At 38.9% G+C, this 26,161-nt stretch overlaps 1 protein-coding gene across 2 annotated transcripts in view; it reads right to left on the bottom strand.

Annotated features, from left to right (window-relative positions):
* Nucleotides 1-26,161, bottom strand: part of TBX5 (T-box transcription factor 5) — a 96,829-nt gene that overhangs the window by 65,358 nt on the left and 5,310 nt on the right. For both annotated transcript variants that reach the window (XM_075341703.1, XM_075341702.1), the window contains exon 3: nucleotides 14,151-14,298. In XM_075341703.1, the coding sequence (XP_075197818.1) occupies nucleotides 14,151-14,298 (148 nt within the window). The remainder of the gene's footprint in view (nucleotides 1-14,150; nucleotides 14,299-26,161) is intronic.

Genomic DNA, 26,161 nt, shown 5'->3' with positions numbered 1-26,161 from the left:
ATCGTCATCAGGTGAGTGGTGCTGCTGTCACTTCTGTTGCGTCCTTTTCTGCCCTGAAGCCAAGGACGGCACTGCAGTCATTTACCCCTCTTTCTGTCACTGCCATCTCTTGATGACATCGGATTTTAGTAGCATATATGCAGAAGTGACTTCAGCTTCTTTCACGCTGTCCCGCATCTTCAGTCAACACTGCTTCTTGTCCTGCCATCCTATATGCTGAAACAAATCGCCATCAAATGTGGTAATACATAACAGTGTGACTGAAAGCAACACCCCCTCCTGATGACGATTAGTTTCAGGGCAGGGACAGAAGCTTTGGACCCCGCTGCTGTCACTCATCCTGCTTTTATCATCACCCTCTGCTGATGTCTCATTTCAGTGAACAATGCAGTGGGGACCGAGGCAGTGTGGACTGAAGATGTAGGGCAGCATGAGAGAAGTTGCAGTTACTCTTGCATTACTCATATAGAAACAAGATATCATGATGGCAACTGAGACTTTCATAAGTGACTGCAGCGCTGCTTCCTGATGACGCTTTGTTTCAGGGCAGAAAAGAAACAGTGGGAGTGAAAACAGCCTTAGTCGCTTGATGTTGTTGCATTTGAGAATACCCATTGAGTACTCAGACAAATCATCATCAGAAGTAAGAAAAAAACACAGGTAGGAAGGTAGCGTAAAGAGGGAAGAGTAGGAATGTTTTAATTGAAGTACATTAGAAATGTAGTTCAATTATTTAATTAAATAGCTAGACATATTGTATGATGTTCACTTCTTCTTGAGCAACCCCTTTAAGGACACGGATATAAATTAATATAGCAGGAAGCCATTCTTGGCAACTTTTTTATAATGCATACAGAACAATCATGTGATTGCACTGTCTGCATCATTCAGCAGGATTCTGGTCAAAAGAGGTCAATGCTGCTCCCATGTGGGATCATGACTAGAGTGATTATTTAGTTTTAATTGTTCTAGTGCAAGCACAGTGGGTAATGAATTGAGAGAGAAAGAGGTACAATAAGTACTGAATTGGGGGGAGGGACCTTAGTGACTAATGAGTTGGCTGTAGCACACTGGATAAGGAATTGGGGAGGACAGTGTGTCATGGATTTATGGTTGAAAGTGTCCATCCTTCTTATGTATAGTGCTAGTCCTCATTACATATAGAGTTCTACTGTAATTATTTATTGCACAATCCATTATTACATAGTGGTAAGGAGCACAACACGCAGATATAGATACAAGCATAGTTGGCATTATATCAATGTGGTTATTAATGGATGTGTGAGGAATGTTTTGCCATGCTGAATGTACTATGGCACACAAATCATCAAAATATACTGCTGGCAGCAACTTTTGCTATATCCTCCCCTATGTTCAATACGAGACTGGTCCAGAGATAATGTAGGCCATGGTAGCCAAGCCATGGGACAATTGGGACACCATTTTGAGGAAATGGTTGTATCACTAGTTCCACAACCAAATCAAAGTGATTCCGGGTTGTTAGTGTACCTGCAATGCAGACTAGAATGGTCTGGATACAGTATGTTCTAAAATTAACAGTACCTTACAATAGTATAGATATGCCTGACTGCCAATGCTGCCTACTTTCTCTGCTCCTTTCTCTGTTACAATATATTTTCTCATGAAGGTCTGATTGCATAAGACTGACCCTTATAGATTGTTGTCATAATAAAACCTGAATTTGCATCCTTATAATGGAGTGCCAAGTTCTCTCTATTCTTTTGTATTTTTTGACCCTCCTCACCAGAATCCTGGTGCAGGACCGGTGTAACATTAGTTTGTGTAAGGCTCTTTATGGTGTTGCCCAAGTGGACCTATCTATGGCTACCAATAACAAAAGCAGAACTCATCATTGAGAAGGACAGATCTCCATTCTAGTCTCCATTGCTATAGTGCTCTGTACCATCATAACCATTGAGAGCAGTGGCATGATGTCAATGGAAAACCCGTAGCCGGACATTGGGCTTCAATCCCACTGTTGTTTAAACGTCTTCTTATGGTTTGTGTAGACATTGTTTGACTTCTTTAGCTTGGTATGTGAGGTCCAATTTCACTTGCAATACAGAATGGATCACTACATAAAATTCTATTCTGAAGATCCATCCATGCAAAGCATTGCCAATGTCCACCTCTTGCTTTCACTCTAGTTTGTCTTTGTTCAACCACAGGAACACAGTTGACCTCTCGGCCTACATGCATTACGATCTACTGAAGTGTTAACTAAGTTCAAGGATTCTGCCCTTTCAGTTTGTAACAAGTGGTGATAACTGGCCATGCCGATGATAAGGCAGCATCGCACAATCCTCCCAAAAAAATTGATCTGATTTTTGAGGTTTCATGTGGTTAAAATAATCTGCCCCTTCCACATGTCATAGATTGAAGCTCTGTGCTTCAAAATTTCATCATTTGCAGATCGTAGCGACACATGCTACTTCTTTGATTGCATAACCTTGCAGCTTGTCATTCTTGGTGTTCCAATTTCAATGTTGGGAAGTTTCTTAAAAACTCTTCTTACCTTACTTTCTATATTTGGTAAATGAAAAATAAACTATAAAGATCAATTTGTTTGCAAGGCCACTTTCCTACAAGAGCTGCCATATTAATTATGGAAGACATTTCAAACAATAGATTCCTCTATAGCTTTCAAACAGGTTTTAAAAATGTCCAACTAATTGTCTTTTTTTACCTTAATACCAAATAAGGCAGCATGATGCACTAAAGGCCCCCAAAAAATGTCACCATCATATCATAATTGTAATATGGGGTTTCAATCCTTTTTTAATGCATTAAACTTCATTTTTTTACCAAAACCCTTTCTTTATTGTTTATGCTATTTGTAGGTTACTTTCATTAAATAGTTTTAAGTTTGTACCTACTAACTGTTGAATTTGTCTCCTAATGAACATTCCTTATTTTTAACTCCTTCACCACCCGGCAATTTTCTATTTTTTCCTCTCTTTTGTCAAAGAGCAATAACTTTTTATTTTTCTATCGATATAGCCATAAGGGGCTTGTTTTTTGTGGGACAGGTTGTACTTTTGAATAACACCATTCATTCTACCACATAATGTACTGGAAAATGGGAAACAAATTCCAAGTGCGGTGAAATTGCAAAAAAAAAGTGCAATTACACGATTATTTGGGGGGTTTCTTATTTACCATGTTGATTCTATGGTAAAACTACCATGGCAGTATGATTACCCAGGTCAGTACGAGATCATAGATACTAAATTGGTAGCAATCTTTTTTTTATTTACATGGTAAAAAAAACTTTTGAAATTTGTCAAGAAATATAATTGCGCTTTTGTCGCCTTTTCCAAGACCCATAGCGTTCTCATTTTTCGGGATCTGGGGCTCAGTGATAGCTTACTCTTTGCATCCTGAGCTGACGTTTTTATCACACCATTTTTAGGTACAGCCTACATCCTAAAATAACTCTCATCCACTGTACCCTCGTGGGCAGGGACATCGCTCCTCCTGTACCAGTCTGTGCCTTGTATTGTTCATAATTATTGCACTTGTCTATTTATGCCCTTCCCCCTTTTCACATGTAAAGCGCTATGGAATAAATGGCGCTATAATAATAAATAATAATATTAATAATAATATGATATTTTGCCTCTTATCTAATTTTGTTGCAATGTTGTAGAGACCAAAAAAATTGTAATTCTGGTGTTTTGATTTGTTTTCCGCTACGCCCTTTAATTCATATTAAATTTTGATAGATCGGGTATTTCTGAACTCGGCAATACCAAATATGTGGGTTGTTATTGTTTTGTTTTCAATGGAGCAAAAGGGGAGTTATTTGAACTTGTTTTTTATATTTCTATATTTTTAAAAACTTTTTTTGCACTTTTTCTTGTTTTTACTAGTCCACTTAGGAGACTTGAACGGCACTGTACAGCAGAAATGCTGATCTGTAAATGCCAGTGCTCAGCCGCGTTCTCAGGAATTATGTAGACAGTGACAGGAGTTATCAGCTGTTATAACAACTGACCCCTGGCTGTTATAACAACCCCGATTGGGGCAAGGAATGATGCACTCCCTGACAGCGCATGTTAAATCCTACTGTCAGAGATTGACAGCAGGATTTAAATTGAACCAATCACCAGGATTTTCCTATATAACCTAAAGCCAGTGCTATACTGGCACTATCATGCTAATTCTATACATATCTTTAGTGGTCAGATTGGATGTATAGTTTTTTAAATGCAGGCATGTTAAATAAATGTACAGCTTTTTGATTGGCAACAGCTGCTGAATAGCTAATATGTGGGTCAGGTTTTGCTATCTATTCTCACCCCTGTCTGCTGCCTGGCCACTGTAGAAGCTAGACTGTATGAGCTCCTTCCAGGTATGAGTAATTTCTGTCACGTGATAGGGGGGTATTAGAAATGCAGCCCATACAGTCTAGCATCTACAGTGGCCAGGCAGCAAACAGGGGCAGGAATAAATAGCAAAACCCCACCCACATATTAGCTATTTGACAGCTGCTGCGAATCAAAAAGCTGTACATTTCTGTAACTTTACTTGCCTGTATTTCAAAAACTATATATCCCATCTGACAACTACAGGTATGTATAGAATCAGCCTGATACTACCAGTATAGCACTGGCTTTAGGTTATATAGGAAAATCCTGCTGATTGGTTCGCTTTAACTAGCTAACAGGCATGGGTGGATTTCCAATATATCCACGCCATTAGCTGCATATGTAGACAGTAAAGGGACACATACGACCTATGAAGTACCAGTATGTTATAGGTGGTCATGAAGGGAGTAACTGTTTTGGGATATTATATCTCAAAATCTGCTAAGTTTCAGCTTTATTCACAGTAAGTGAAACACCTTAGCCTAATTCACTTGTTAAATTTCTTTAGTAATGTTTCAATAGGACACTAAGCAAGCATGGCATTATTCAACAGCAACGAATATAAGAGCAACAGATACTGCTTACATTAGAACACAAGAGTTGCTATAATTACCAAATTTATTACAGATTCCTAAGATACATTTCATTTAGGAATTTGAGTAATTACAAAATTAATAAGTGGTCCTAGATCTCACTAGCTCGCAAAATGGGATCATTGATACATAGCACAAAAGTAGACTTTCTAAAATGATCAGCTTGCCACAGGTAGGAAAGTTGAAAGGCTGGATGTTTTTAAGATGTGATTTTCAATGGCACTCACCTGTGTACAATAATAACATGGACTATTCAAACAGAACCTGTCACTGGGCACTGGGTCAAAAGTGGCCAGTTTTTAATATTATTATATTTTGCTGCTCCCCCGAGTATTCTGGTTTAGTTTTTTATTTTTAAGGCCACTGGAGCTTTAGGCCTTTTTTTTCCTGCTAATTTGTATGGTCTTTACAAGGAAGCACGGCTCACATGGTTAGGATGTAGAGCAGCCTAAAGATACTTCCTAACATTCTGCGTGCCCCTCCATCTTGGCAAAGTTCCGAAAAATTGGCACAAACTAAAAAAAATCCATTTAAAACCATATGGCGTTTTTAAAAAAAACCCAACAGATTATTCAAGTGAATAGATGGAATAGAATAGAATAGAATAGAATAAAAGGAATAACTGGATACTTTTGACAAGTTATGAACATCTGTGCTGTACTAACGTACAAATGGAGTCACTTTTGTCACATGACGTCTCTGACAGTCCATTACAGAGGAGTGCTCAAGCTGTAGGTATAGGGGACTTAGGAGCTGAGCTCTCTCAACATGTGGCTCATGCTGGTTATATTAAAGAGTTGTCCACTACTTAAACAGGAGAGGTCATCAATGTCTGAATGGCCGGGGCCCGACACCCAGCCCCCATGCCAATCAGGTGTTTTTGGTGCTGTCGTGGCGAGAAATGCTCAGTTCCGGAGCTGCTCCGTCTTCTGATAGTGGCTGCAGCCGAGTACTGCATATCCGCCTCCAATTCAAATCAATGTTTAAGTAATGTACAAAGTCTTTAAATAGCTGGCGGCAGTTAACCGTCTAACACCACCATCAATCTCTTTCGGTGGTATTAAAACTATGTCACAGCCAGTGCACACGCACACACACACACACACACACACACACACACACACACACACATACACACACACACACACCAAATCCCACAAACCCCCCCCCACCCCCACCCCCGATTTTCCCTTATTAAAAATAAAAAATAAACATATCTGGTATTGCCATATCCAGAAAAGTCTGACCTAACAAAATATAAAATAAACTAACCCAAATGGTAAACGCTGTAATTGTAAAGGGAATCAAAATGCCAGTATCTCCTTTTTTTCAGTGACCTCTCCTTCCAAAAAAAATATTAAAAAATTGATCAAAATATCCATGGACCCCAAAACAGTATCTATGAAAATTCCAGCTTGCCTCGGAAAAGCATTCCATTAACAGGAAAAGTAAAAATGTTACAGGTCTTTGAAAATGGCGACATAAGCCAAATTTTCTTCACAAACTTCTGAATTTGTTTTCCCTTATTAAATAAAAATAAGTGTAAGTTTGCTATCCCTTTAATCATAATGACCTGCTACCAGATAATTTATACCATTTAAGAAACATTTGAAAAACAAAATCCCCAAAAATTAATGACGGAATTGAATGTTTTTCACCTCACTTGAAATTTCTTTTCCATTTTCTAGTGCATTCAATGGTAAAATAAATGTCATTCATAATACATCACATCCCACCAGAAAACAAACCCTCATATATACAGTGGGTGAAATAAGTATTGAACACATCACCAATTTTCTAAGCAAATATATTTCTAAAGATGCTAATGACATGAATTTCTTGCCAGATGTCAGTAACAACCCATCCAATCCACATAGGCAAAGAAATAAAACAATAGATTGTCCATAAATTTTAGTTATGTGTAATAATAAGAACTGACACAGGGAAAAGTATTGAACACGCCTAGTGAAATTATTAATACTTCATACAAAAGCCTTTGTTTTTAATCACAGCTTCAAGATGCCTACTGTTTGGAAAAACTAGTCGCCTGCATTGCTCAAGTGTGATTTTAACACATTGTTCCACACTAAGAGCAGCGTTACACGAGACGATTTATCATGCAATTGCATGAGAGATCGCACCCGTCCCCGTCGTTTGTGCGTAATGGGCAATTCGTTGTCCGTGGCGCACAAAGTCGTCTACCCCGTTACACGTACTTACCTCCCGAACGACCTCGCTGTGGGCGGCGAACATCTCTTCCTGAAGAGGGTGGGACATTCGGCGTCACAGCGACGTCACACAGCGGCCGCCCAATAGAAGCGGAGGGGCGGAGATGAGCGGGACGTAACATCCCGCCCACCTCCTTCCTTCCGCATTGCCGGCGGGACACAGGTAAGTTGTTGTTCGTCGTTCCCGGGGTGTCACACGGAGCAATGTGTGCTGCCTCGAGAATGACGAACAACCGGCGCGCAGAAGGAGGAACGACATTATGAAAATGAACGACGTGCCAACGAGCAACGATAAGGTGAGTATTTTTGCTCATTCACAGTCGTTCGTAGCTGTCACACGCTGCGATATCTCTAACGATGATGGATGTGCGTCAGGGAATCCGTGACCCCGACGACATATCGCCGGATATATCATAGCGTGTGACGCCGCCCTAACACTCTTCAAATCCGGAGGTTTACAAGGCTCCTGCTATAAACTCTGAGCTTTAGATCCTTCCATATATTTTCTATTGGATTAAGCTCAGGTGATTGGCTGGGCCATTCTAGCAGCTTTATTTTCTTTCTCTGAAACTAATTGAGAGTTTTCTTGGCTGTGTGTTTGGAATAATTGTCTTGCTGAATTGTTCACCTTCGTTTCATCTTCATCATCCTCGTAGCTGGTAGCAAATTTTTATCAACAATGTCTGTGTATATTTGTCCATTGATACTCCTTTTAATCACAGGAAGTTTGCCAGTGCCATATGTGGAACAACAGCCCCACACCATGATGTTCCCACCTCCAAACTTCACTGTTGTTATGGTGTTTTTCTGGTGATATGCAATGGCTTTGGCCTTCAAACATGGTGTGTAATATGGCATCCAAAGAGTTGCATTTTGGTCTCATCTCTCCAGACTATATTCTCCCGGTATTTCACAGCCTTGTCTAAATGTTGTTGAACAAACTTTAAATGTGCTTGAACTTTATTTTTATTCAGCAATGGAGTCTTGGCTATGGAGGTTGAGTGCTTTACTATTTTCTTTGAAACAATTGTACCAGCTAATTGCAGGTTGTTCTGTAACTCTCCACAGGTGGTTCTTGGCTCTTGGACAACTCTTCTGAAAAATTTTTTCATTCCTCTGAAATCTTGTGGGGAGCATCTGGTCATGGCATGTTTATGGTGAAAAGATGTTCTTTCCAGTTCTGGGTTATGCCAACAACAGTGCTCAGAAATTCTTTTGTAACTAATGCCATCAGTATGTTTTGCAACAATGTTGTGAAGGTTTTGAGGGAGCTCACTTTTTTAACCCGTCTTGAAATGTTCCTTATGGGGCACCTTAGTAATCAGACATCTTTATATAAACCATCAATAGAACCAGCTGATAATATTTTTCACTAAGTGGCAGGATTGCTTTCTAATTATTAATCGATTTCAGCTGGTGTCATGACTTTCCATCGCTTTTTGCGCCTTTTTTTCTTAATATGTTCAATACTTTTTCCCTGTGTTATTTTTCATCACTAAATTAATGGACATCTACGGTTTGATTTTTTTGCCTGTGTGTATTGGATTAGTTGTTACCAACATCTTGTTAGATATTTAGATCAATAGCACCTTTAAATATATATTTACTTAGAAAATTGTTGTCGGGTTCAATACAAATCTCGTGTGTGTGTGTGTGTGTGTGTGTGTGTGTGTGTGTGTGTGTGTGTGTGTGTGTGTGTGTGTGTGGAGGTGGAAATAAAATTGTTATGTCTTTTGGAAGACGTGAAGGAATAAAGGAAGACTCAAATGTAAAAAATTTCCAGTCATGAAGAGGTTAACAATCCTATCAGCGCCCCAAAAAATATTCTAAAAGGATAAAGCACTAGTTCAACATTTTTGTTATTTTCATCTTTAAATCTAAGTCCCCTGTCCCTAGTCTTATGCTCACAATCTGGTGCCTTCATCTTTATCAGTGCTACTCCCAGTTGTGACCTGCCGGCTGCTCCAGTGTTTCATGGAGCACATAGGAGGTCATAACTCAATGAAGCGCTATGAGAGCCTCATCCTGGCTTTCATAGACTTTAATTGATCGCTTGTGGCGTAACTTCGACTTCTGGCCAGTCAGACGTTGCAATCACAAGACGCTGAAAAAAAGAGGACCTTAGGTTAAAAGCCCCATTCTAGTGCTGAAAAAAACAGTGATGGCTTAATGGTTTCCTATGAAGTTGACCCATGTGTATGTATAGAGCAGGGAAACATAGTTTGGGAGCCTCATTGGGTACAGAAACTGATGTCAATGGTGAAACTTTTTGTACTGAGTTGCTGAACATGTTGGAGCAGTATAATGAATATCAGCTAATTAATGAAGTAAATATTCTTATAATACATTTTACCCATAAAATAGACACCTTTAACATATCCCCGTGCATATTATGCTATTAAACATTCATTCGGTATAGTGAAAAAATAAATGTGGAGTGGCTGTGAATTTCGTTGTAGTATGAGCGATTCTTTTTGGCAGCGTTCCCAGTCTGTCACTATGGTAACCTGCATGATTTCACTAACAGAATATAATCAGGCACTGAATACACAGCCATCATGCCTCATACATGTCACAATTGTGCGGTAAGGAATGTTTAACTATTAGCGCTTTTTTTAGTATACTTTTATTGTATTATTACTTACTCATTGCTGGTTTTGCCTAATACTAAGTCATGTTATTTATTAGGAATTTACAATAATTTCACCACAAATGTTGCTACAAATAACAAAAAATAATGAAAACGTTGGAATCTTTGCAACTACCACAAAATTAACTTACAACTCTTAATAGCATATTTTCTACAATTTGCAATACTTTAAGGGAACCAATCACCAGGATTTTCATATATAACCTAAAGCCAGTGCTATACTGGCACTATCAGGCTGATCCTATATATACCTTTAGTGGTCAGCTCGGATGTTTAGGTTTTCAAATCCAAGAAAGTAAAGTATATAAAATTGGTAGCTTCTTGAGTGACAGCAGCTGAGGATCAAATAATATCTGGGGGGTAATCATAGTTATCCCCTCCCCGTGTTAGAATTAGTATAAGTATTATACAATCGATTCACTTTTCACTTGCAGGACCTGTGTGAGGTCATACCCATGTGACCAGACGGGGTGGGGCCTCAACCAACAGAAAAATGTTGCTTCGTGGTATCAGCTTTGTTGGCTGAGGCCCCGCCCCTTCTGGTCACATAGGTATTATCTCACACAAGTCCTGCAAGTGAAAAGTGAATTGTCTGTATAATACTTATGCTAATTGTAACTGGGGAAGGGAATAGCTCTGAATACCCCCTAGATATTATCTGGTCCTCAGCTGCTGTCACTCAAGAAGCTGTCGATTTTATCCCAATAAAATACATTTAAGTTTGTGGATATAATGTCAATAAATGTGGAAAAGTTCACAGGTATGAATACTTTTTCTAGGCACTATATATGAATGAATAATAGTTTAATTTCTGAATGATGTGATTATTATAATGACTGATTGTTAATACATTTATAATGTATCACATGGGTATGACCTCACACAGGTCCTGCAAGTGAAAAGTTAATCGATTGTATAATACTTATACTAATTCTAACAGGGGGAGGGGATAACTATGGTTACCCCCCAGATATTATCTGCTCCTCAGCTGCTGTCACTCAAGAAGCTGCCAATTTTATAAACTTTACTTTCTTGGATTTGAAAACCTAAACATCCGAGCTGACCACTACAGGTATGTATGAAATCAGCCTGATAGTGCCAGTGTAGCACTAGCTTTAGATTCTATACAAAAATCCTGGTAATTGGTTCCCTTTAATTTTAGGCATTTTTTATCCTAGCCTAAACAACTGTATTCTGCACACATTGGGGTTCATTAATGCAATATTGAAGTGTCTAACTTAGTTGTAATGCCATGATGAATATATGAGTAATGGACACTATCCTAATATAAAATAAACTAGAGATAACTCTGACGTACCAACAGCAAATAGTTTTCCTTTTTTATACAGGGATTCGGATGATTGTTCGCTAATATAAAGTTCTGTAAAATAAATAAAAGGGATGTAAATTTGGCATAATATTAGTGCTGAACCAGGTGTATTAAAGGTTTGTCCAGGACATAAAGTTGTTTTTAATTAAAGGCCTTAGACTGTTGTGAAATAACAAATTTGATAACCTCCCTCATAATTTCCCCAACAGCCCCGCTTCCGCCGTTACCTGGTGCCCACCGGTCTCTACTTCCTGTCCCATTTTCAGCACACTATAAATGGTTAGAATGCCTGCTCAGCCAATCAGCATTGAACCGCCTCCAGTGGTATGTCAACAGAGGACCAGGAAGTAGAGACCGGCTGGGATCAGTTAAGCTTCAGAATGGGTGCGGCAAGGGAAGTGTAAGGTGAGTATCAATTCTTTTACGGTTGTTATACCAAGATAATCCCTTTTCAAAATATTTTTATCTGGAAAAACAACCACTTTAAGTTCTGGCAGCAATAACATGAAAAGTTCTGAAATTACTGACTTATCTATGACAAGATATATGACTGGTTTGAATGCATCATCCCACCAAAGGAGCCTTGCTTTTTATACACAATCCTTTGCGCATATGTTCGTAATATTCAAAGTAGAGCCAAACTAAGTCTAAAAATGTACCCATAGTAGTAAAAAATGATTTAAATATCATTACCAGGACACGATGCTTTTGTGAATTCTCCGTACACTAGATACATTTAGGCCTCTGTGTATTATTATATGTAAAATCTGTGTTTATATATGTATATTTAATCTGACTTTACATAATGTTCTACATATGTTTACAAGTTATAAATTAATGCATTATATACCGTAAGGATATCTAGTCATATATTTACGGGCTTAACTTGGCTTTGTAATAGCAGGAAAAAAATATTATAATAACTAGATGCATAATAAATGTATTAACAATCAGTCTATATAATAATCACCTCATTCAGAAATAAACTATTATTAATTCATATATAGTGCCTAGAAAAAGTATTCATACCCTGTGTACTTTTCCACATTTTTGACGTTACATCCACAAACTTAAATGTATTTTATTGGCATTTTATGTAATATACAGACACAAAGTAGCAACTATGTATGAAGTGTAAAGGAAATGATACATAGTTTCTAAACATTTTACAAATATACATCTCAATATTTTGACGTGCATTTGTATTCAACCCCCCTATGAGCCAAAACTTTGTAGGGCCACCTTCTACTGCAATAACCACTGCATGCCTTTTGGGGTACGTGTGTACTAGTTTTGCACATCTAGAGGCTGAAATTTTTGCCCAGTCTTCTTTGCAAAATATCTCTAGCTCAGTGAGATTGGATGGAAAGTGTCTGTGAACAGCAAATTTCAACTCTTGCCACAGATTCTCAAAGGAATTTAGGTCTGGACTTTGACTGGACCATTCCAACACATGAAATACTTTGACCTAAACCATTCTATTGTAGCTCTGGCAGTATGTTTAGGGTCATTGTCCTGCTGAGTGGATCCCCCCCAGCATTCTGCCACCACCATGTTTGCTGGTGAGGATGGTGTTTTCAGGGTGATGTACAGTGTTAGTTTCTTCTACACATAGCATTTTGCCTTTAGCCCAAAAAGTTTAACTTTGGTCTTATTGACTAGAGCTCTTTCTTGTACATGCTTGCTGAGTCCCCTACATGACTTTTTGCAAACAGGGCTTCTCATGGCTTCATTAAATGATAGCTTTTGACTTGCATAAAAGTCAGATTTATGGAGTATATGAATAATAGTTGACCTGTCGACAGACCTGAGCTATGGATCTCTGCAGCTCCAACAGAGTGATCATGAGCCTCTTAGCTGCTTCTCTAATAGGGCTTTCCTTTCTTGTGATGTCAGTTTAGGTGGATAGCCATGTTTTGGTAGGTTTGCAGTTGTGCCATAATTCATTCATTGTTTGATAATGGATTGAACAATGCTCTGTGAGATGTTCGGAGCTTGTGATATTTTTTCATAACCTAACCCTGCTTTACTCTTCTCATTTTTATCGCTGACCTCTCTGGTGTGTTCCCTGATTCTCATGATGCTGGTTGATCCCTAATATTCTCAAACAAAGCTCTGACACCGTCACAGAATAGATGTAGTGTACTGAGAAAAAATTACTCACAGTTGGACTCAATTTATTAATGCACATCACAAGTATCATATTTATAATTTTTTTTAAATATTTAGAAATCAAACATTACCTCCTTTACTTTTCACAAATACTTGCTACTTTGTGTTGGTATATCACATCAAATTCCAATAAAATACATTTAAGTTTGTTGGTGTTATGTGAAAAAAGATTAAGAAGTTCTCGGGGTATGAATACTTTTTCAAGACATTTATTTTTATATTTTCTAACGTTATGTACGTTTAATTTTTGCAAAAGTTGTTTCTTTTGAGATACATACTGCCTATATATTCTTAGCCAAAGTTTAATCAAAGGATATTTAAACATGTCAAAAATCTTTCAGTGTTGCAAATAATTGTTCACTTTGTTTCTTTAAATTGCATATACTGGCTTTGAAAGAAATTTATCACCTGTGTTTTATTTTATTTTTTTCAGATGGCGATGATTTTTTGACTTTTAGAGAATCGTATATATATATATATATATATACATATATATATACTATATATATATATATATATATATTTATTTGATGTTGTTCAATGTAATCCTGTCTACGATGATGATGAGATATCTGCTGAGAAGAAATCTCTTCAGAACAAGAAGTTTCAGCCTATTGTGAGTCTTACTTGTTTTCAAGTGAAAACTGCAAGATTTCAGGACAACAGAAAATACCATAGAGCATTAGACAAAATACACCATAATTTTTGAATATATTACCATTGATTTAAATAGTGTGTCATTTTCTGACTATACAATCCCTTTAAACAATAGTAAAAGATACTTACATGACCAAAAGGATCTAGATGGTTGTTTGTGAGTTTAAGTTTCTGGAACGACACCAGCTGCCTCATCCAATGTGCACCGGTAGCAGGAGAATCTGGGTGGACGTACAAACGGCCAGGCATTGCAGGCTCAGCTTTCCCAGTAACTGACCTACATCAAAAACACAAGTCAAAAATATACTGAATTATACAGAACTAAGCTAGGATCAAGTAATGTAACAATTTCTTAGATTTAACTTTGTTGCCCAGGCACAGTGACTAACCTTAATCTTGGCTTTCCTAGAAAATAAATTATGAATTACGATGACATAACCTCTCACAGCACACATTTTTTGCCACTGAATAGTAATAATCAAGATATTTGATTGGTGCATGCGCAATTAGTGCTATTTTTTCCTGAACTTGGAATAGAATGCCTTCTGTTAATGCATTATTCCTATTTTAATTGTGGATATTGTATTCTGTGATGTTTAATAGCTTCTGATGAACATTATGTATGTATAGTTTGTACGGAAAGTATTCAGATCCATTTAAGTTTTTCAGTCTTTGTTTCATTGCAGCCATTTGGTAAATTCAAAAAAGTTAATTTTTTTTCTCATTAATGTATACACTCCACCCCATCTTGACAGAAAAAAAAACAGAAATGTAGAAATTGTTGTACATTTATTAAACAAAAAACTGAAATATCATATGGTCATAAGTAATCAGACCCTTTGTTCAGACACTCATGTTTAAGTCACATGCTGTCCATTTCCTTGTGATCCTCCTTGAGATGGTTTTACTCCTTCAATGGAGTCCAGCTGTGGTTAATTAAACTGATAAGACTTGATTTGGAAAGGCACACACCTGTCTATATAAAGGGGGTGTTACACGCAGCGATATCGCTAGCGATATCGCTGGTGAAAGCCCCCGTCGTTTGTGCATCACGGATAAATCGCTGCCCGTGGCGCACAATATCGTTCGGAGCCGTCACACGGGACTTACCTGCATAGCAACTTCGCTGTTGCCGGCGAACCGCCTCCTTTCTAAAGGGGCAGTTTGTGCGTCGTCACAGCGGTGTCAGTAAGCGGCCGCCCAATAGAAGTGGAGGGGCGGAGATGAGCGGGATGTAACATCCTGCCCACTTCCTTCCTTCTGCATTGCCAGCGGCCGCAGGTAAGCTGCAGTTCGTCGTTCCCAAGGTGTCACACGTAGCGATGTGTGCTGCCTCAGGAACGACGAACAACCTGCTTCCTGCAACAGTCAACGATTTTTTAAAAAGGAACGACGTGTCAGCAATGGACGATTTGGTGAGTATTTTCCATTGTTAACGGTCGTTCGTGCATGTAACGATGTCACTAACGATGCTGGATGTGCATCACGGAATCCGTGACCCCGGTGATATATCGTTAGATACGTCGCTGCATGTGACGGGGCCATAAGACCTCACAGTGCATGTCAGACCAAATGAGAATCATGAAGTCAAAGGAACTGCCCAAAGAGCTCAAAGACAGAATTGGCGCAAGGCACAGACCTGGCCAAGGTTACAAAAGAATATGTGCAGTACTCAAAGTTCCTAAGAGCACAGTGGCCTCCATAATACTCAAATGGAAGACGTTTGGGATCACCAGAACTCTTCCTAGACCTGGCCGTACAGCCAAACTGAGCAATCCTGGGAGAAGAGCCTTGGTAAGAGAGGCAAAGAAGAACCCCAAGATTACTGTGGCTGAGCTCCAGAGATGCAGTAGGGAGATGGGAGAAGGTTCCACAAAGTCAACTATCACTGCAGCCCTCCACCAATTGGGCCTTTATGGCAGAGTGGCCCAATGGAAGCCTCTCCTCAGTGAAAGACGTATGAAAGCCTAGCGTTTGCAAAAAAAACACATAAAGGACTTCCAGACTATGAGAAATAAGATTCTCTGGTCTGATGAGACAAAGATAGAACTTTTTGGTGATAATTCTAAGTGGTATGTAGGGAGAAAACCAGGCACTGCTCATCACCTGCCCAATACAATCCCAGCAGTGAAACATGGTGGGGGCAGCACCATGCTATGGGAATGTGTTTTTCAGCTGCAGGAACAGGACGACTGGTTACAATTGAATAAAAGATGAATGTGGCCAAATACAGAGATGTCCTGGAAGAAAATCTCTTCCTGAGTTCTCTGGACCTAAGACTTGGCCAAAGGTTCACCTTCCAACAAGACAATGACCCTAATCAGACAGCTAAAATAACAAAGGTCTGGCTTCAAGACAACAATGTGACCATTCTTGATTGCCCAGCCAAAGCCCTGACCTAAACCCAATTGAGGATCTCTGGAGAGAACTGAAAATGGCTATCCACCAACGTTCACCATCCAACTTGATGGAACTGGAGAGAGGATCTGCAAGGAAAAATGGCAGAAGATCCCCAAATCCAGGTGTGAAAAACTTGTTGCATCATTCCCAAGAAGACTCATGGCTGTACTACCGTAACTCAAAAAGGTGCTTCTACTCAATACTGAGCAAAGGGTCTGAATACTTATGACCCTGTGATATTTCAATTTTTCTTGTTTAATAAATTTGCAAAAATTTCTACATTTCTTTTTTTTCTGTCAAGATGGGGTGCAGAGTGTACATTAACGAGGAAAAAATGAACTTTTTTGAATTTACCAAATGGCTGCAAAGAAACAAAGAGTGAAAAATTTGAAGGGGTCTGAATACTTTCTGTACCCACTGTATATGAATTGGATTTATGTATAATATATATGACGTCTTCATTGAATTAGTAATTAACGCTGTGCTGTCATTGGTGATTGGGGGAATAAATATGTGGAGTTATGCACCACTATTGTTATGGCTTGAAAAAGACTTGTTTGTTGTGGTTGAAAAGTTGCTGTCTCCCTGCCTCCCTCCCTCCCTCTCTACTGCAGAAAAATAAAAAAGTGTTATTCTTGGTTGTTGTCACTATCTTCATCTTCTTCTTGGATTACTTAGAGGACTCAGGATCATCCTTCTATTGGCGCACCTGCATAATTAGACTACCTATGACGATTAGTGGGTTGGTGCTGTTCTATCTATGCTTGTGACTATACCACCCAAGATATTAAGAAAAGTTATATTTTCATTACAAACAGTTATTTGTCAACTTCTTTCCTAGACCACTCATAAAAATAAGTAATTTAACCCTTTCACGACCGGCCGATTTTTCGCTTTCCGTTTTTTTTTTTCGCCATTCTTTTTCTGAGAGACGTAACTTTTTTATTTTTCAGTCAATATGGTCATGTGAGGGCTCATTTTTTGCGGAACGAGCTGTACTTTTAAATGAAACCATCAGTTTTACCATATTGTGTACTAGAAAATGGCAAAAAAATTCCAAATGCTGAAAAATTGCAAAAAAAGTGCGATAGCACTATGGTTTTTGAGATATTTTATTCACTGTGTTCACTATATGGTAAAACTGATGTGTGGGTGTGATGCCTCAGGTCAGTGCGAGTTCGTAGACACCAAACATGTATAGGTTTACTTTTATATAAGGGGTTAAAAAAAAATCGGAAGTTTGTCCGAAAAAAGTGGCGCACGTTTTACGCCATATTCCGTGACCCGTAGCGTTCTCATTTTTCGGGATCTTAGGCTCAATGACGGCTTATTTTTTGCGTCTCGAGCTGACGTTTTTAACGGTACCATTTTTGCGCAGATGCTACGTTTTGATCGCCTCTTATTGCATTTTGCGCAAAAGTTGTGGCGACAAAAAAACGTCGTTTTGGCGTTTGGAATTTTTTTGCCGGTATGCCGTTTACTGATCAGATTAATTGATTTTATATTTTGATAGATCGGGCGTTTCTGAACGCGGCGATACCAAATGTGTGTATATTTTTTATTTTTTTAACCCTTTAATTTTCAATGGGGCGAATGGGGGGTGATTTGAACTTTTAGGTTTTTTTGTTTTTTTTTAATTTTTTAAAACTTATTTTTTTACTTTTTTTTTTTATTTTACTAGTCCCCCTAGGGGGCTATTGCGATCAGCATTCCGATCGCTCTGCAGTATCTGCTGATCACAGCTGGAAGGCTGTAAACAGCAGATACGCTGTCTTTCTCTTTTGCTGTGCCCCGGGCACAGCGAAAGTGAAACCAATTCATGTGTAGTACAGGAGTCATCACATGACCCTGTACTACCATGACAACTATCGGGAGTCACGTGATCGCGTCACGTGACTTCCGGTTTCGGCGGTAAGTAAAACTTTACCGCGATTGCGCTTATAATGGCGCTGTCATGTATTGACAGCGCCATATAAGGGGTTAATCGGCACGAGCAGATAACGATTCTGCTCGTGCCTAGCAGGCACACATCTCAGCTGTGAAAATCAGCTGAGATGTGTGCCGATCGTGGCATGCTGCCGCCGGAGGACCGCGGGCAGTAAGATTATGTCATTTAGGACGTAATTTTACGGCCCGCGGTCGTTAAGGGGTTAATACGTAATTTAGAAAAACGTATTTAATCTTCAATACTGCTACTAAAGATACCATAAAAATCTTTACTCTTGCCTTTAGCAAAGAAAAAATATATAAAATCTTGGGCCTATATATTACACAGATCCCAAATATGATGCTAATTCTGTTCACTTGAATGGAGTCAGGTGTAGTACAGTGGCAAGTGCATGCAGGGCCTGAAGTGATGGCAGCGGGTTCCATAAATGCTGTTTATCAGATCACAATCTTATACATTCTTAGCTAGAAGTTGTGAATTAGCTGCATTTAATAAAAACAAAGACCAGGATCAGTGAAAGAAAGCTTAATCTGAACTAATGCTCTGTAATATGGCTCCTTTAGGGAAGGTTCACAAGACTGATGTCTCCACATTTGAAAAAAACAGATTCTTTTGATCAGACTTTGATCAGAGGAGCATCAGTTTTTCTCATCTGTGAAGAGAAAAAAAAAATTCCACCTTGTTCTGTCTGTCCGTGAAAATTGTAGACTGCACTTGGATGTCATCTGAGTGGAGTCTCATTTTATGAAGTCAATAATACTTGCCACTTTAATGGTATGAAGAAAAACTCAAAATGTTTACTTGCAAATCAAGATTATAAACGTTTGCGGCATCCACTCTCTAGTAAGCGGTGGATGCCGCACTTCAGTTCTCCTCACACAGATGTCTCCTGGCAATCTGTACTGATGAAGGTCTCTTGTCGACCGAAATGTTTATAATCTTGGATTCCAAATAAACATTTTAAGTTTGTCTTCACACCCTTTAAGTGCCAAATATTATTGACTTGATATTATGGATTTGGATCTGACTTGCGCACCACCAATGGTGCCACCGTTTCTTCTCAAATTGATTTCTTTCATGGACCCGTAGACTTTCATTGTCAATTTTGATACAACCTCTTAAATCCAAATTGTATATGTCTCCAATTTTTTCGGTCCAAGGAAAATATTGGACATGTGCACAGCCCATAAAATATTGCAGTAAAAACCGCGGATGGCACTAATACACAAAAATTGGTTGTGTGCATGAGCCCATACACAAATGAGAGACAAGGTAAGTATCTACTGGCAGAACTGATACAAAAAAGGGGGATACACCCAAATAAATATTAGATTAAAATATTAGAAAAATATTAGACTAAAGTCAATGGATTTTTAAAAAAATTATACAACAGACTTCATCAAATTCATCATACACTGTAAAATCTACTGATCAGAATATGCTCCTCCATATTATTCCATTAGCACATATTTTGGCAATATTGTCCTGATGTGATACAATGCGGCATTCTTTAAATTTATATATTTTTTCTTTTGTCATTTTGTGTGTTTACATCAGAAGTATTAAAAAGAGGCAATTGTACAACACAACATTTGATGCTAATTATTGGTGTCTATGAACAATAGGAGTAAGAAGCCACAAGGAAGGGACGTGTGTTTACTATATCTACTAAGTTATCGAAGTGCACCTATTTCTTTTCTTACTTTTGTCAATGTTGAAGGGGGGTGTGATATTGATTATAGAACACATTGGTCACAGTAAACAATTACCAACAGAAGCTTTTCCCCATCAACAGTTCTTACTGAGAGGGTTCCTCTGCTTCTCCGCCAAGAACACATATTTAAACTGTGGCTTATGTTTGGAACGCCCATTCCTAAATAGAACAAGATGTGATATACAGTAAAACTGTCTGAAGTATCGGAAAGCCGTCCAAGCTGCACAACTGTATCCAACTCCTAGAAGACATTGTTACAGTCGACCAAATGTGACTGTTAATGTATGACCAGATTATTCATTTTTTGCCAAAACCATGAAAAAAGATCTAATACAAAGCCAATGACAGAAAGTAGCATCCTGCTATAAACCGTAAGCAATCACTTCTCATTTTATGATACCAATTGGGGTTTTTTTTAGAATCAAAATGTAATTAACCCAATAAAACATATGTGATCTAGAATAATCACTATAAAACTGAACTAAGAGCAATAATAATACTTCAAGTTACTAGTAAAAGTTATAAATATATTTTTTATTACATGAGAATGGCAAAGAACAACTCCAGGCCAGAAATGCTGCATTAAAGATGTCTGGTGCATCTTGATGTGATGCGTCTTAACTTGATGGAAAATATTTCTTCCAATCACTGTGGAAAATTATATTGTCGTAATGAATTAACGGTGCTGCCCACAGTAACAGACCATATTCTTATTTTAATATATTAGGGGAAATGAAAAAAAAATAAAAGTGTATTTTAAAATGCTATAAAAAAAATTCTCCAGTAGGCGAAACTAAAAACAAAATTTGAATAAAGCCCTTAGCATTATTAACAGTTGTATGTTAATGTTAACATGAGGAACAATTCGATTCTTTAGTTCTCTTTCTGGTCCTGTTTACACTAGGTCATAACTCTTAAAGGGAACCTGTCAGGTGCAATATGCACCCAGAACCACGAGCAGTTCTGGGTGCATCTTTGTAATCCCTGCCTAACAGTCCCTGTATACACTATTATAGATAAAGAGATCTTTAGGAAAAGTATTTATGATATGCTAATGAGCGCAGGGACAATTTGCAGGGGTGTTAGTTCCTGCACTCATTCCACCCTCTTAGCATGTAAGCACGCACAAGGACGTGCTAACATACTATTCAATGCCCACTGCCCAGCATCATCATTGGCAGTGATGTGCGTACCTGTGTCCTTTGCACCGCCTCAGAATGCTGGACATAGGGTCAGTGCAAGTGAACAAAAGTCACTTCCGGCACTTCCGGTCATGCGAACTACACCAGTTAGAAGCCGGGACGCGTACACGCGGCTTCATAGTGAACATGACCGGAAGTCCAGGGATCATGCGCACTGAGCCAAAATCCAGCGTCAGGCGTAGTGGCAGCAGAGGTGAGCACGACCATGCCTCTGACGTTGCACATTCATTAGCATGTTAGCACGCCCACAGGGGTGTGCTTACATGCTAAGGGGGTTGACTAGCCAAGGAAACTAATGCCCCTGCGACTAGTGACTGGCTTCATTAACATATAATGATGAAGAATCTTTAGAAATACTTTTTTTCTAAAGATCCCTTTATCTATGCTACTATAGGCTGCGACAGTTAGACAGGGATTAGCAATATGCACCAGGAACTGCTCGTGGTTCTGGGGGCATTTGGCACCTGACAGGTTCCCTTTAATAGAGGCCATTTCTTACAGGTTATGAGTCATAATGTGTTTTGTCAGGTTTTTGAAGGGGTTTTACACTAGTGTGTATAATGCTGTAGACTACACTATTTTTGGTATCAAATTTACCGGATTCCATTGTTGAAAGTTAAACATTCAAAGTTGAACGTAAAATATTTACTGTGCTGCCAACCCATTCATATTGAAGTCATACACCCCGAATCATGACTGGCGATGCTCACACCGGTCTTGATGAGATGTGCTGGAGTCAGACACTCTTGATTCCTTAGAGGGCGAACGGCTCTTAATGAAGGCATGAGGCTCTGTGGACCTGCCACAAATCGAAGTTTTCTGGTGTAGGTAATGCCACAGCTCATAATTAGAGATGAGCAGACTCGGTGAACTTCAGTTTTCTGAGTTCAGTTGGACTTTAGATAAAGTTCAGTTCGGTACCAGACTTAAGGGTGCTTTACACGCTATGACATCGCTAACGTTATATCGTCAGGGTCACGTCATTAGTGACGTACATCCGGCGTCGTTAGCGACATCGCAGCGTGTGACACCTAGGAACGACGCTCATTGATCGCAAAAACGTCAAAAATCGTTGATCGTTGACACGTTGCTCCTTTTCATAATATCGTTGGTGGTGCATGCCGCTGGTTGTTCGTCATTCCTTTACACCATACATCCGATAATTAGTTTTTACACCTAGTGAGAGCCATTCAGAGACCTCAAGTGGTTTGAAAGCACACCGATGCTCAATCGAGTGGTCAGCATACATAAAGTACCCGAACTCGGACATTGATTTTTTTTATAAAGTGCGTGTTCAGTATAAACCCCAAACTTTACAGCCCTGGTTTAATCATCTGTTCTCATGAAGAATTAGACAAGCTGAGGCATCACACCCCAATCCCGAACCTGTCCTGCTCCAGCTCTGTCTGTTATGCGTTGCGGATAAATTTTGCAACTTTATAAAATGATTTACTTCTGAATTGTGGCGTAATCACTTTGATGAATCAGAACCATAGTTTCTAAGCTCTAGTGAACATCTCTCTTTCTCTCTCTCCAGTTAAATGAAGATACAATCATTGTTCACTATTATTAGTACTATTTAAGTGGTTTGAATTCAGTGCCTTGAAAATCAATTTTGGTTCTTCTAAATACAAACAAATTATCATAAGATATCATAGTCCCCTCCAAAGTGATAGGAACAGCTGTTAAATGGTTGCTGGGTAGTCTAACAACATAGCAAATTTGTGGAAGTGAAAATGAAAATTTTGCCGAGCTAGAGTGAAGCTATTCTGCTAGAGCTAGACTATAAAGGACCTGATGAAATGCACCATTATTAATTGATCTGAAGGTCAATTATATGGAGCTTTAAATGCATAGAGACTGATTTTCAATACTGGTTTAAAAACATTACCTTTAAAGCACCACTCCAATGAGGGAGGTTTATCAGTACTGTAGTGGTGCTTTAAATTTAATTCCCTTGCCCCCTGTGATATACTCATCTCTCAGTGGCTACACCTTTTACCGACGCCGCGTTGATCCCAAGGTGCCATTTTGTAACTGTAACTTGAGACTAGCCAGAAGTCAGACGTTACATCACAAGCTCCCAATGCAAGTCTATGAGAGCAAGAATGAGGCCACAACGTGGCTCTCATAGACTTGTATTGGGTTGTGACCTCCATGATACACTGGAGCTGCCGGCAAGTCACAAATGCTGGAAACTGACCAGAGTGGCGGCGATAGAAGATGAAGCCATCTGAGTATAAGAAAGGGGTTAAGGGACTTGGATTGGTGCTTTAATCTGGGTTAAGGATAACTAATAAATACAAGTCTATATTTAACAAGTCTCATTTTCCAGAGTTAACAGGAGGGTTATTATGGAGACATTAAACTTTTTATCAAATGTGGTGTGAATAGGTGACTACTGTTCTGATAAAAAGGATATTAATAAGATAGTCAGTTCAAAGGTAGGCAGCTAGATTACTACAATGAATGGAAGTACTCCCATATGATGAGAGGTTGGAAAAGTTGGATTTGTTTAGCTTAGAAAAAAGATGTCTCAGAGGAGATCTCATTTATATGTATAAATACATGTGTGGTCAATATAAAGGACTTCCAAAGACAATACTAAGGACCAGGGGGCACTAACTGTTAGTGCAAGAACGGCATTCCGGCAGCTAAATAGGAAAGGGTTCTTTACAGTTAGAGCAGTCAGACTGTGGAATGCCCTACCACAAGAGGTAGTAAGGGCAGATACTAGAACAACTTTTAAAAAAGGGCTGGATGATTTCCTCAGTACACACAACATTGTTGGTTATAAATGATTTCATGATAAAATATATAATTGGTGGAGGAAGGTTGAACTAGATGGACTTAGGACTTTTTTCAACCTATGTAACTATGTAACTAAAAAAAGCAGCCTGTATAAAATCATTGTCGGCATATATAGTTAGGATAAAACTGGTATCATCTTGGAAAACAAAATGTGAAGCCCTATTAACGAAGCCGGCTAATGGAAGGATATCTTACCTTCTAAGCTCAGTGAATGGCGATCACATAAAAATCATGGATCTTGTGAAAAGAAGAAGTCAGGACAATAGGCAAGATGGCTAACAGAGATGATTACAGTTAGTAAATGATAACCCGGGCAAATACATACGACTTGTGTAACAAGGTCATCCTCAGACTGAAATATTTCCACAGTATGCTGCGGTATTTTATATCATGAAATGGATGTCTGTCTAGGTCTGTCTTGTATCACATTACATTGATGTCCCATTTCCAGTTTTCCTATCTTCCCAGTTGAATGTTTGAAGAAACATGTCTACTCATAACATGACATCCCGTATCCCGTATGATATATGTACCGTATGCTGAAAAACATTTCTGATAATAAAAAAATGTTTTTGAATAGGACAAATACTGCTTGTAGTATACTGATATACTGATACTGATGTAGGAAGGTTTGAGGAGCGTCGTAGAACTTGAGTCTCTTAAGGGAATTCATTGCAGGACATCTCCTAGTTTCTGCTTCACTTACACAGTGATAATATTTACAATTATTTACACTTCATTGGCCTTTACACTGGTAACAATTATAACATTTGCTAATCATTGTCATCTAGATTATTCACCCACAGGTCACAAGGTGTCACCTAGACAGCACTAACTTCATCAGGTCACACTTTCTCCACTCTATGGTTCTCTGGTAAAGAATCTACCGTTTGAAAATTCAGCAATTCACAAATGGAAAACGACCCCTTTAGGGTAGGAGTAACACCCATCCAATATGGAAACATCAAGTCATACTGTTTATCTCCCTGCATTCTTTCTGCTCTATAAAGAGCATGCGGAAGAATGAGAGAGAAAAAGGGAGAGCGGGAAATAGATAAAGGAAGAGAGAAGAGAGAGCATAGGAGAGAGGGGAAAAGATAGAAGAAAAAAAAAAGAGGAAGAGAGGGAAATGGGGAGGAAGACAGAGAGCAAGAGAGAAAGTATAGGTGAGAGGGGAAGAGATAAAAAAAAAAAGAGAGGAAGGGAGGGAAAGGAATAGATGGAAAGACAGAGCAAGGGACAGAGGGGAAGAGAGAAAAGAAAATGGACCCAAGAAGAGAGGGAACAAGAGAGGAAAATAGAGCGAAAGAGAGATAAAGTGGAAAAGAGTAAGGGAGAGGGAGGCAGACAGAGAGTAAGAGAGAGAGAATGGGAGAGAGGGCAAGACAAAGAAAAAGCAGAGCGAGGAAGTGAGTGAATGGGATAGATGGATAGAGAAAGAAAGGGTCAGAGGGGAAGAGAGGGAAGAAAATGGACACAAGAAGAGAGGGAATGAAAGATGAAAAGAGAGTGGAAGAGAGAGAAAGTGGAAAAGAGTTATAGAGAAATAGAAAAAAAATTGAAGAGAGAGAAAAAAGAAAGAGAGAAAGGAAAAGAGAGAGTAAGGGAGAGGGAGGCAAAGGGAGATAAAGAAGGAATGAGAGCAGAAGAGAAAGAGAAGAGAAAGGAAGAGATAGAAAGATAGACATCAGACTAGAAAGGAAGAGAGTAGGGACAGGAGAGGTGGGCAGCATGGCGGCTCAGTGGTTAGCTCTGTTGCTTTTACAGTGTTGGGGTGCTGGGTTCAGATTCCACAAAGGACAACACTGCAAGGAGTTTGTATTTTCTCATGTTTATGTGGTTTCCTCCGGGTTCTCCGGTTTCCTCACACACTCCAAAGACATACTGATAGGGAATCTAGATTGTGAGCCCCAATGGGGACAGTGATGATAATGTCTGTAAAGCGATAAGGAGTATGATGGTGCTATAAAAGCAATGCATACTAAATAATAAAGTAAATAATACATATATAAGGGATAGAGCGAGAGATTGGGAAGTACATTTTGACAATACAGATTTTTCCAAA

Source organism: Anomaloglossus baeobatrachus, chromosome 1 (genome assembly GCF_048569485.1).
Source record: "Anomaloglossus baeobatrachus isolate aAnoBae1 chromosome 1, aAnoBae1.hap1, whole genome shotgun sequence".
Classification (NCBI taxonomy): domain Eukaryota; kingdom Metazoa; phylum Chordata; class Amphibia; order Anura; family Aromobatidae; genus Anomaloglossus; species Anomaloglossus baeobatrachus.
The sequence above is the reverse complement of the archived record's forward strand: the minus strand, read 5'-3'. Positions and strand labels throughout refer to the sequence as shown.